Genomic DNA, 12,851 nt, shown 5'->3' on the forward strand with positions numbered 1-12,851 from the left:
GGATTATACTATGAAAAAAAAGTCGTTACAAAGTTTAAATCTCACTTGAATATGATCTGCTGCACCTCGGAAATTATACCAATCATACATTCTTTTTCATGCGTTTCTATCTCTTGTCCTTTAATATCATTGGGCCTTTCTCTCCAGTTTCAAACATTTTTTTACACATTGTTTGGATCAAGAGAATTTGGAGGGAAAGAAAATGAAAGGAGAGAAAATGGATGGAAAAGTAAGTTTTTTGTTGTTTGGATGAGAGGAGAAAATAGAGTGGAAAGAAAAAAATTTGTGGGACCCACTAAAATATTTTCATCTCAAGGATGAGATGAAAATGAAGAGAAATGTTGCAAACATAAATAAAATTACATATTTACCCTTTATTATTAATAAATTATAACTTATATATAATATAGATAAGGATATTAATGTAATTTTATACTATTATGATTTTCTTTCTTTTCACTTTTCTTTCCATCCAAACAAAAGAAATTTTTCTTTCTATTTTCTTTCCATCAATTTTCTCTTCATCCAAACACCATACAAATCACTCTATTTTTTCTTCTATTTTCTTTCCTCTCATTTTCTTTCCTCTTATTTTCTTTCCTTCCATTTTCTTTTTTACATCCAAACAAAGCCTTAGAGTAAACTATTAAAATAGTATCTAAAAATTTGCATCAATGACAAAATAAATTTTAAAAAATGATAATAACAAATAAGTCTCTAAAAGATTTAAAAACACAATTAAAAAAATAGATATTGAAAATATATTTTAGAAAATGACTTTAGAGATAAAATTTTGATACAAATTTTTGGAATTATTATTAGAAAATGATCCTTTCATCCTTAAAATTTGGTAATTTTTTATCAAGTGATAAAACCATGAATGACCACATTTATTTGAAAAATGAAAAAATTTAGAAATCAAATTTTATTCTGAATTTTTCTAAATAATTATTCAAATGTTGCCACAAAAATCTAAATCTAAAAAATATTTTCTAAAGAATATTAAAATATTTGACTTAAATTGTAAAATCACTTTAATGATTTCTTAATATTTTGTATCAATTTTCAATTTTCAATTTTCATAGTTAAAAATATTTTAGTGAATATTAGAATTCTAAACTAAATAGCTTAAAATGTATAGTTAAGACCTAAGAATCAAATATCAAATATGTTTAGAAACTATTCACTTAATCCATTGGTTTCGATTTCTCTAAATTATTGGCATTAAAATCAACATTTGAACGATTAAAATTAATATGCATTCATCTTAGGCAATGCATAGTATTAGATTTGATACTTATCATATCCGTGTAATATTTTGGCAGAAGAAAACACATTGTATTTGCTTTGTAACAAGCCCCTGAACTTTCTCTGCAACTAAATTCTTGGTTGAAATAATACCCCAGTTAGAAATCATAATTATTTCCATTACAACACTTAAAATGACATTGAATTATTAAACACGGCCAATGAAAATAACAAAAAATTAATTGGGAAAATCTCCCCTATCATACATATGATTTGAATATCTCCTAAGACCAGATTAGAAACTACCTAAATTTCATTACATACATTAAACTCTGAGAAACTCTTCCAATGGCTCAAAATAGATTATGGGTGGGTTCGACCTCGAAACAAAGCCTCCAAGACGGAATCATATTGTATCAGTAATTTGTGCAGGTGGAAAACTCTTCTTGTATTCAAAAATTATATGAAATGAGGGTACCGAATTATTTGGAATGCAGAGGCCGTTGAATAAGTTATAACGTACAATGTACGCTGCATTCAGTACTCTTTCTTGCCACCTTTGGTATATTCTCAGGTTGCTATGGAACATGAGCCTCATGAATTAGTCATAGAAACCATGCTCGTTTCAAAATCCGAATGATGCTTTAGTCCTACTACCACCTTCACCATACATTTCATTCCACTTCCTCAGCTCATTCATACTTGTTGCATCGTATGCCACCGACGGACCCACCTATACACACATTTAACATCGCATGTAAACAATAACAGCATCAAAGTCTTATTCCACTAGATGGTAGGCTACATGGATCAAATTGCTGTGCTAAAAATAAATAATTAACAACTGAATTATCAAATACCTTGGATTTTGACTGAATAAAATCATCCAAATTAAGAGGCCTTAATACTGTAGTTGTACTATTAGTCCCTCCCTGTACAATGCAACACATAACACCGTGTTAACTATCTGTTAGAAACTATTCTGAAAATCAAATGTGTTCTGAAAAACACTTGATAATACCTGTGCAATGTTTTCTTCCTCTATGAGCTCTTGAACAGGTCTGTATGCTGCAGCAACACAAAGGTTCTGCCAAACATAAGGAAGAAGCATCATATAGACATGACATGTCAAGTTTACCCATGAAATGTTTCATTTTAATTTCATTAAAGAAAATCAACAGAAACTTAACAAAATTTACCTTCAAATCACTGCCAGAGTATCCTTCAGTCAAGTTAGCAAGTTTGTCATACTCAAAATTAGGATCCAAATTCTCTTGTGCAAGAAATATTCTCAAAATCTTCATTCGATTTTCGGCATCAGGTAAATCAACATATATCCTAAGCAAATGCAATGCAAACACAGCTTAATTAGCCAAATTGTTTTACTTTCAGGACCTTATCACAAACCACCTTCGTATTTTTAAAATAAAGTTCTACACTGACAATGGACAAGAAATTGAAGAAAGTGTTATATGAATATATAAGGTTTCCCTTTAAGAAAAACAAAAAAGGACACCCCAGCCCCAGCCTCCAAATTTTTATTTCAGCCCATCATAAAATTCAACTCAACATCAGACGATCATAATTCAACCCATGCTTATAACTTTCTTAAGGCCTTAGTGATTACCTTCTTGGTAAGCGACGAATGACAGCATCGTCAAGGTCAAATGGCCGGTTTGTTGCACCAAGAATGAGGATTCTTTGATTTTCTTTTGATCTCAATCCATCCCAAGCTGCCATGAACTCATTCCTCATCCTCCTAGTGGCTTCATGCTCAAAAGCACCACCACGAGCACCAAGCAAACTGTCAACCTAAAAATCAAATTGCATAGTATTAAGATATTTATAGCTAAATCCTTGATGATTTCTATGACCATTTTTTAATACTAGCATAACACGCAAGAACAAGATTTTATTAATGACAAACACTCACTTCATCAACAAATATAATGACAGGAGAAAGCTTGCTAGCAAAGGAGAAAAGAGCTTTTGTTAGTTTTTCTGCATCTCCAAACCACTGTATCAAGAAAAAATATGTGAGATCTTGGACAACCGAGAAGAAATAGAAAAAAAATATTGAAGTTTTAGTTGTTAAGGGTTTATCAAATTAAGAAGACTAGCATCAAAATCACCTTTGAAGTAAGAGTTGAACCAGTTATGCTAATAAAATTTGCACCAGCTTCAGTTGCAAGTGCTTTGGCCAGAAGTGTTTTTCCAGTTCCAGGAGGACCAAAAAGTAATATTCCTTTGCAAGGCTGAGAAGTTTTCCTCCAATTAAAAACAATAAAATTTAAAGGACAAAGTCATAATGCATACAAAAATCGACAATCATTTACCCGCAACAAGTTACCACGAGAGAAGAGTTCTGGTCTTCTCATCGGAAGAATAACAAGTTCATTAAGTGCCTTCTTCACGTTTTCAAGAGCACCTATATCATCAAACTTCACCCCAATTTCACCAGGGGGTACCACAGCTGAAATGAAATTGCTCTCAAACTCATCCTTCGCAAGGTTCTGTAATTTGCAAGATAGAAATCAATATTAGATTAAAAAAAAATAAAAAACTTAAAACTTTTGAATTTAAAATTCTTTCTTATATGTACTATGAGTAAAATAAACCACACCTTAAGGTTTTGGGAAGGCTTCTGTGATATATTTTCCTGGCCCTTCAACCTTGAGATTGCAATCTCAAGACTTCACATAAAGGGAAAAAAAATACAAATTAGCTTCAAAATAAACAGTAAAACATATAAAATGATAGGATTTGTAGTTAAACCTTTCACGAGGGATGCACAACCGTTCTCCTTTCACAGAAGGGAGCAGACATGAAGATAAGTAATGGTTTTTCGACCACCCAATAACTTTTTCAGCTTCTGAGAACAAAGATAATATGACAAGAAAACCATTACGTAAGTTATTAATCAACATCTTCTCCATTTCAAAAACAAAAAGCAAGCATTATATTCAGCAAGACTAAAGTCATATCAATCTAAAAGAGAATGGAGAATAAATGCAAATGAACAATTAGGAATAGAGCGCATGCATGTGTATACAAGGGAATAAAGGAAATGACTTCACTATTCACTAACTGCAGCTTCTTACTTTGCTTTGTCAAAATAACACCATCAGTGTTTACATGCAATAGATCCACACATGACAGCTGATGTTCTTCGAGAACCTACAAGATAAAAGTCCAACTATAAATGCCCGATTGGGGACGGTGAAAAATCTCGAGCAACATACATGGCATGATTTAAGTGTATCATGAATCATCAAGGTAGCAACAAAATTCATAGATCAAAGGTTTACCTTCCTTAATTCATTCAAATTACTTCTTGAAACGACAATTTTCCTGTCTTCTTCAAGTTGTTTCTTAAATGTTACCAGCACATTTTCATCCTGCAGATACACAAATTTGCAAATGTAAGCATAATGAAAATAAAAAGAAAATAATAGATACTTCTGTAATCCTTGCTAAAAACAGTTTACTTGGCATAGAGTCAATCAAGAGCCAACCTAATATAACATCTTTTCATCTTGAATTTCGAGGAAAATTACAAGACTGCCCATGTAATGTGTTGAGAAAAATATATCACTCTAATGCTTGGGTAAAAAAAGAGTCCACAACAGAAATGCTCATCAATATTGACATATAAATTTACTTTTGCATTGAATCATAGGAACTTAAAGTCTTCAAGGAAGATCATAAGCCAGTAAAGAGAAAACAATTACCTTAGGTGGGTGTACGCACAAAACATTAGAAAAGAGCTTGTGAATTTCATCATCTTCTGATCTCTTTGCACCTCTGAATCCCTCAGTCAAACGCTTCAGAGAAAGAGGCTGCAGGTAGATGCAATAATCAGACCATATAAAAGAGCCAAGTGATTACAAGTGCAACTTGGCCACTTGGGTACCATAGATTTGGCCATAAAAATATAAATAAAATATCAGTAGCTTCTAAAATAGTAGGATATAAATAGCCACACAAAAAAAGCTCTCATGTATCTAACCAAAATGGCCATATGATATTTTAAGGAATGTATAAATTTGTAGATAGCAAGCATTACCAGCTTAGCAACTCGTCCAAAGTTTGGAAGTATCATTGTCTGTCAAAAATGCATATCAATAAGAAGAAAGTAAACAATTAAAATGTTACCATTTGCAAAATGAAAAATGCATTAATCATAAAAAATATTTAGAAGATACTACTTCATGATTAAACAATTAAAGCTTACAAATTGTTCTTTCTCCTTTGATCCTGATTGAACTTTGTTTTGCCCACAGATCAACACAACGGGGCCAGATAACCGGTCAAACAGCTCTTCAACCTTGTTAAAAAACTCATTACGGTTTGACTTAGGAACTGATTTATGCAACCACTGTGAACCATCTGGAAAGTAGACAATGAGCGGTTGTTTCGAATGCAAAACCTGAAAAAGCAGCAGTCAAGCTTAACCATCAATAAAAAGAGTGGCTACCTTATTACGGAAGTTCAAAATATTGAAGAATACCAGAACAACATACCTCACATAAAGCCTCCAGTGCTATATAGCAATCTAGTGCTTGAGCATCAAGATCATTCTCAATGTCCTTAACTATTTGCAAATTAAAAAAAAAAAATCAGTTTGTTTGTAATCGAAAGAATTATAAGCCAAACTCATCTTAAAACTAAAAGGGAACAGGGCAAGGGATGGCAGGGGATTTTGGTGGGTGGATGTGGGTTGGGGGGGGGGGGGGGGTTTCAAGCGCATAAAATAAATTTATTATTAAATCCTTAGTAATATCTAATTTTCTATTTGTCAATAATCAAAATAACTTGATGCCTTGATGAAAACACATATGCTAGTCTTCTGCAAGGCTAAAAAGAACTATTCCCAAGAATAGAAAATAGGCCATTTGGGAAAAAATGTCAAACGTCAATTCCTTGTAAGGGAGATTAATTCCATATGTCCATATTTTATATATTGAGTGACAGTAATTCTGACTAGTTTAATTCTTTGAAAAAATATAAATAAATAAGAATGTTACCAATATCTCCTACAGACAATTGAATAGTGAACACAAAATATATAGGATAATTCTGAATAAGAAAAATATAGAATATACCATGTAGCCAACGAATCGGTGGTTTTGTATGATGGTCACTACTAAGATTCTCTGCCCCACCCTCATTGCCACGATCTTCATTAATATCCATTATGACAGCAACTTGATCTCCGCTTACTTCATATACCTCTCCTCTCTGACCAGTGGTTAAAGGCCTGCAAAGTATCCTAATTGATTAAAGGTGCAAACTGCATGACCTGAAATCTATATGAGTATTCTGCAACAAATAGTTCTCATTTGCAAGATACAAACATCTATCAAAATAACAAATTACAAGCCAACATACAAAAATAAAGTCATAAACATTAAGCATGTCACAAGATAACACTAAGAATAGTAGAAATCCTCATATTTGTATCAGATACAAAAATCAACAATTGCCTAAAGGACAATACAAAATACATGAATACAAGAAATTTCGGCGTTCCAGCCAAGAAACATACAATACCAAAATTTATGAATAAAAGAATACAAATGTAAAAGGATCAGACAATCAAGAATCGAATAACGGAACAAAAATATGGAAAAGAAGAAATATAAATGTCAAACTAAGAAACCCCTTAAAGTTAAAAGGTCATGAAACATAAGTGCACACAGAAGCAGGCAAATTATTCAATCTGAAATCCTTGTCTAACTACCTAACCCTGACCAAGTGCACTACGTACCCAAACAACAGTAACAACTAACAACCACAGGCCCTTTCTCCATAACGCCACAAGATTTAGCTTAGGCAGTGTGCTTTCCTGGGTTGAGGCACAGGTAAGGTCAAGCCCCAAATTAAATACAAGCCCATTTTTGTAACAAATTACATAGGTGTGTGTATAATTTTGATTAGCTGAGAAGTTGGCAGAACAATGGACTCTATTTAATGAACAGTTTCAAAAAAAAATGCCAAAAAGGTGTGAGGTGTTTAGAAGCTTGGTTTTGACACATTAGGATGACTTACCGACCCACCTGCCATGTATAACAGTATAAGCACTAGTTGACCCATCAGATGTCAGTATCTTCCCCAATCTGATCCTGTGATAAAATTATATATGCCAATGTCAAGCAAGTGCTAAAAGTCCACCCGGGATGTGTATATAATGGTTTTACAAGGAACTAGAGGCTGCTCTCCTAGAACCAAACCTCAAGTCCAATACTCAAAATATTGGAAAACCCGTTCATTATTTCTCCTTGTACCTTTCCCCCAAGTTATATTACATCTTCCTCAAGGTTCAGAATGAAGGTTCCAATTTGTTTTAGGGGGAAAAATAATGGGAGACAAAAGCCTTCATAATTAAGTACTAAAGTTAATGATATAAAAAAACTATTCACTGAGTAATATCATGCAAACTCCAAATGTTTGTGGTTTAAAGTACTTGACTTTTACACAATATCCAAAGCACCATATCAAACACCTTTAAGTGGATAATCCTAGAAATTACAGGGGAAAAAAATAAACACTGTTTGGATAAGAAAGCAGTATTAATTCATCAAATATTAGCATATACAATTCAACCACATACATGGACAACGATAAAGACATCAAATGCAAAGAAAACAAACCACATATTAGATGATAAGGAGAAATAGAAGTGATTGATAATTTTCCTAGGTTATCATCTGCCAAACTTCACTTTGGTCCTCTTAACTATAGGAAAAACTTGTCAGGGATTTGCATCTTACACTTAATACGCAAGGATTTTCATCTAATAAAATATAAGACCTTAAATTTGCAATTCAATATAGATAAGTTTATCCTCTGTCTCCTTCAACAGTATCACACTAGCTCTTTGACAATCACCATTATTGTAACCTCACATGTTGCATGACAATAGCCATAAGCATAAGAAGCACTATGACACACACACCTTGTGATGATATCACCACAACCATTGTTACTATTTCTGCAATACATTCACTGAAAAAAATTGTATCCAATTGGCTAATGAAATAAACCATATTTGCCTAGCCCCACCTTACTACAAATAGGCACATTCAAGTGCAACTGAGCCAAATCAAAAGATATATATAGGTCATGCTTTCTTCAATAAATAGAGAACATTCAACACATAAATACAATATTGGGGGAAACAACAGTTCAAGAAGTAAGCATCTTCCAGATTAGAAGGGGAATAAGGAATTATTTCATTACCTATCATCAATTGTAGCTCGAGTAGATGGTCCAATGTACTTCACTCGGTCACCTGAAACGTAACAAACCAGTAATTTAGAAATTACATGAATGCTAATATATACATGTGAAAGTGGACAGCTTTGAAGGTCAATCATTAACGTTGCAACAACTACGTATATTCATCCATTAATTAAATGCAACAAACTGAAATAGAATTTAGGGGGATAATATCATATCAAGTCATAGTAAGATCATCAAACTTCTCTACCAGCTTCCTATATTGCACCAGATCCTAGAGGGTGACGGAGGGGAAGCGGGAGGTCACATTCAGCAAGTTCATATGTATGTTAAAAGTTTCAGTTGCTGAATATCTTGAATAGACATGGTTGAAAATCACATTTTGCAAGTTCATATGTATGATATAAGTTCCAGCTTATGTGTATGATACCTTTTCTTATCTGGCACCCAGATTTACCAGAAGAATTGGCTTCATTAGACCTAGATGACTCAGAACTCTCAGATTCTCCAGATGATATCTGCAAGCAGATTTGGGGACAGGGGGTGAGAAATTAAACAGTCTGTTGTAACTAAATAAGCCAATAATTCTGAAATATTATCGAAACATTTACTTTCATTTAGACCATATTATCCTCACGGAATTGAAAAAAATAAACCCCCCCCCCCCCCAATATTCCTACAATCCTACTTGAGTAAGTGTAACAGATTACAATAAAATAAATTGCCTTTGCACAGATATCACCATCAATTCATTTTAATGCCCCATGGATTTCCTATAATTTGTTACAAAAATTAAAACATCCTTTGCTCTTTTCATAAAGAACAACAATAAGTAAAAAGTCTATTCATGCAGATTGAGTAAAATTGAACCAGCAGTGTGTTTTAAGTAACTTGAAAATAGACACATATTAACTCTAGCATCAATATCGCATTTTAAACATTCATTTTGTTAGATTTTGCTCTAGGCAAAGGATACCGCCCCTTAATTATAAACACTTCACTTTATATACACCTTTTCAAATTCTTCAATGTTGTAAGGAACAAGTTTCTGAACAGCTGCTTTAACCTTCTTAAGAGCAGCCTCAGCCGATGCTATTGCATCATCATTATCATTTTCATTTTCACTTGCATCTGACTTCACTTCATTACTGCTAGTCCACTCTTCTTCATTGCCAGCATCATTATCATCCTCATTCTCTGACTCCAAAGAGCCCTCTGCCCCGGAGTCTGCATTATCATCTTCAGACTCATAGTCTGATGATAATTCATCATCAATGTCCTGCAAAATAATTCAAAGTAGATAACTTGTTTGCTTTCAAACACTGACACTAAGAAATTTCTAAAGTTATCAGTTCTAGCTTATTGAAGAGCTTACATAAGGAGCAAGGATGCTACTATCAAGAACTAATAATGGAACTTGTAAATCATGTGCAAGAGCTTTAACTAGCCTCTCACGATAGAGTTCAGTGCCTGAAAATAACAACATAAATATTCACGACTCTAAAGACAAGAACTAGAAAAGGCTTCCCTTGCATAAATATTACAAAAATCACATTCAAAATGGAATAAAAATGGCACACCAGGAACACTCTGAAGCAATATCCTCCCACTTGAAGATGTGAGACGAACACCAAAAGATGAAGCGAATGAATTATGTCTCAAATGTGAAGCAGTACATTCCACCAGTAGATTCTTGGTGTGCTCACTATGGATGGAAAAGTGCAACTTAAATCCACAATTAACTTAAAGATAACAAAAATTAATAATAAGGAAAAAGACCGAAGAGAAGTAAACATAATTACTTGACATGATAAGGAAATGTGTCCCATGAAATGTTTATTTTCTCCCAAGGAACAATTCTTCTTAGAAACTCATTTCTGAACTTATCCCTTCTTGTCAAAAATGGTGATTCTTTCTTCTTACTTTCTATTCCAAGTTTCTCATTATGAAGCCATTCCGCTTGATCCTGCTCGCCAAGTCGTGCATGCTCATTGCAATACTTGACATCTTTGTCAAACTTCTCTTTCTGATTTTTCCCTTTATCAATGTTAGCTCCATCTTTAACGTGCACATGCTTATCCTCACTTGCATTTCTTCCATCACTTTCAGAACTATATGCACGTAACTGAGTACTTATACATAAACTAGTCCTTTTGTCCAGACCAATACAATTATTTCTATATGAAGCAAAGCTATATGAATCTGAACCTAAAAGATGTCTTCTCAAGAAACTACCATGAGAAGCATATGCTCTCACAGTGGTCTTGGAGGAAAAAGATTGCAAGTTTGCATGATCTGAGAATCTTGGACTAAAAGAGTATTTTGATGGCTGCAATACGAAAGCCCATCTCCGGTCCCTACACTGTATTCTCCTCAAGTACATTGAGATTATTGTCTTCCCCCAACTCCTACTATTCTGCAGCACAGTTACCTTCAGTTAGATAGTGCATTGTTATCAGACCAAATGTTCATTATCTAGAAGTTGAGATGATGAAACTGCAATTAAACGTGGGTATGAAATCCACACATCAAACGGATTTCTGTGAAGCTAAAAATTTTCAACAGTTGAGCTTCAGCATAAATAATGGCACCAAAGTGACTAATATTCAGTTAAGTTTTGTGTTTAATAATTACTCTATCACTAATGTTATTGTAAAATGTTTTGGCTCACATTGAAAGGTAATCATCTTCTCAAAAGACTGTGGCACACATTGAAGTCAAGATATTGCCATACTAATAAGGTAATACAAAAAATAAGAAAATACTCGGGTAAATGTAGTTCAGGAAAATTTCTTAGCTAGGCACAGTTTAACTCATCATTGTTTTAGTTTTTAGCGCTCACATCATTGTTTAACATGTGAAATTTATCTTTAATGATAAATTCACGTCTATTATGGTTCCCGCCAAGGTAATACAATTCATGATTCGTATTCCTAAATAATTGAGAATACCTTCAGTTACACAGTTGTCATATTTAGATGCTTGTTATCTCTAAAATGATAGTTTAATCAGAAACAAAACATTGCCATTCAATGCAAGGCCAAATACCAAATTTCGAATCAACAAACCAAAATCAAACTCTAGGTAATCAGGCATTTCCAGTATGAAGTGTATATACATGCTGAATGAACAGGAAGCAAACTTATACGCAGAAATATTCAAAATCAAAATCAAAATAAGCGCCCTAGAAGCAAACAATCAAGACAAAAGAAGGATTGGAGTGAGGAACAGGAATTGACATGACAAAGTGCACCAAAAGCTATGTAGATTTGATTTTCCATAAGATCCAATTACATTCTTGCAATTATATCAGCACATGCGTATAGAAAGCAAATCAGGCAAGTATTTCAACTTTCAATTAACAAATAAAAAATCAAAACATAACATAAGATCCCCTACTTCAGCAAACAAAAACGCTCAAAAGGAATAAACAAGTAAAGGATTCCAATTTTCCTACCTTTACGGCTCTATTTAACTCAAACAGTGGCGGAATTAAAAGCTCTATGATAGCATTAATTCATTAGGGAAGAATAAAGAAGCATACCTTCTTCTTTATTGTGTATTAATTTCGTGGCAAGCGAGCTCAGAGTTTGCCCATACGAGAGAGAGAGAGAGAGAGAGAGAGCGAAGAAAGTGAGAGACGAGCGTTCTGGAGAGGAGATAGCGCCTCTGCGATGTTGTGTTATGACGATATTTAGTGCACACAAGAAAAGAAAATAAAAGAAAACAAAAAATTCCCAATTAGGCAATTAAACATCATCGGCTCATCGCAGTGTTTAAAGCCTAAGTGGCTAACTGCAAGTGTTGCCTCCATCCGTGTGCCGTAGGTTTCTTTTTTTTTTTTTTTTGGTGTACTAGGTTTCTTTTAGTTTAGTATGTCCTCAGTTAGTCTAGGCCCAGATCAGGCCCAAATTAAACCCATTCTAAATCCTAATCCATACATGTAGCCCAAAAGGTCTTTGGTCCAATTTATCTTTTTTTTTCCTCTTGAACTAAAAAAATAATGAAGGGGTGTTGACGGTGAGGGCCTTGCCGGCGTTGATTCGCCGGGGAGGAAGGAACGAGAGTCGACATCGGATCAAGCAGCATGGGCAGCAACAAGGGACATCAAGATTCTGTTCTTCTCCGGAATTGCAACCGGGCTTACGCCTTGAAGTTCGACCGTCGCCCTCAGACTTTGAAGCAGGATTAGAACCACATGGATCTTCATAGGAGAGGTTGCCCACCTTGCTCAGCAGTTGGGAAGGCTTGAGAAGCGGCGCCGTCGGTCTGAGTATCACAGAAACCGCTGTTGGTGACGCGGTGGCGACTTATACCTAGGTCTGGAAAGCTGGCAAAGCGCTATGGAAAGGGGTAGCCGG

General features: G+C 34.2%; 1 protein-coding gene across 6 annotated transcripts; it reads right to left on the reverse strand.

Annotated features, from left to right (window-relative positions):
- Positions 1-1,341: 1,341 nt before the first annotated feature.
- On the reverse strand, positions 1,342-12,315 carry LOC107628719 (uncharacterized). 6 transcript variants are annotated; one of them, XM_088508909.1, is made up of 25 exons: positions 12,035-12,237; positions 10,293-10,906; positions 10,071-10,195; positions 9,866-9,960; positions 9,503-9,769; positions 8,921-9,008; positions 8,491-8,542; positions 7,308-7,373; positions 6,354-6,508; positions 5,772-5,842; positions 5,483-5,677; positions 5,315-5,353; positions 4,980-5,087; positions 4,557-4,646; positions 4,350-4,425; positions 4,024-4,120; positions 3,872-3,941; positions 3,585-3,761; positions 3,381-3,503; positions 3,182-3,265; positions 2,876-3,060; positions 2,448-2,586; positions 2,270-2,335; positions 2,109-2,180; positions 1,342-1,981 (listed from the first exon to the last, which is right to left on the reverse strand). In XM_088508909.1, exons 2-25 carry the CDS (start codon positions 10,871-10,873, stop codon positions 1,874-1,876), a joined length of 3,129 nt encoding a protein of 1,042 aa, XP_088365035.1. In that variant the 5' UTR covers positions 10,874-10,906; positions 12,035-12,237; the 3' UTR covers positions 1,342-1,873. The 6 variants fall into 6 exon arrangements, with proteins under 6 accessions (XP_088365035.1, XP_088365037.1, XP_088365036.1 ...); XM_088508911.1 differs by having other exon boundaries at positions 10,293-10,901; positions 12,035-12,234; XM_088508910.1 differs by having other exon boundaries at positions 10,293-10,921; positions 12,035-12,193.
- Positions 12,316-12,851: the final 536 nt, after the last annotated feature.

Source organism: Arachis ipaensis, chromosome B3 (genome assembly GCF_059453495.1).
Source record: "Arachis ipaensis isolate K30076 ecotype BB chromosome B3, ASM5945349v1, whole genome shotgun sequence".
In the NCBI taxonomy this organism is placed as follows: domain Eukaryota; kingdom Viridiplantae; phylum Streptophyta; class Magnoliopsida; order Fabales; family Fabaceae; genus Arachis; species Arachis ipaensis.

Excerpts from the sequence above, each read along its gene's own strand:
- LOC107628719 (XM_088508909.1), bottom strand. The coding sequence starts at position 10,873 with ATGTACTTGAGGAGAATACAGTGTAGGGACCGGAGATGGGCTTTCGTA. Across the intron at positions 3,266-3,380 it reads GTTCAACTCTTACTTCAAAG|TGGTTTGGAGATGCAGAAAA; the intron begins GTGATTTTGATG and ends TTCTTGATACAG. Across the intron at positions 2,587-2,875 it reads ATTCGTCGCTTACCAAGAAG|GATATATGTTGATTTACCTG; the intron begins GTAATCACTAAG and ends GCATTTGCTTAG.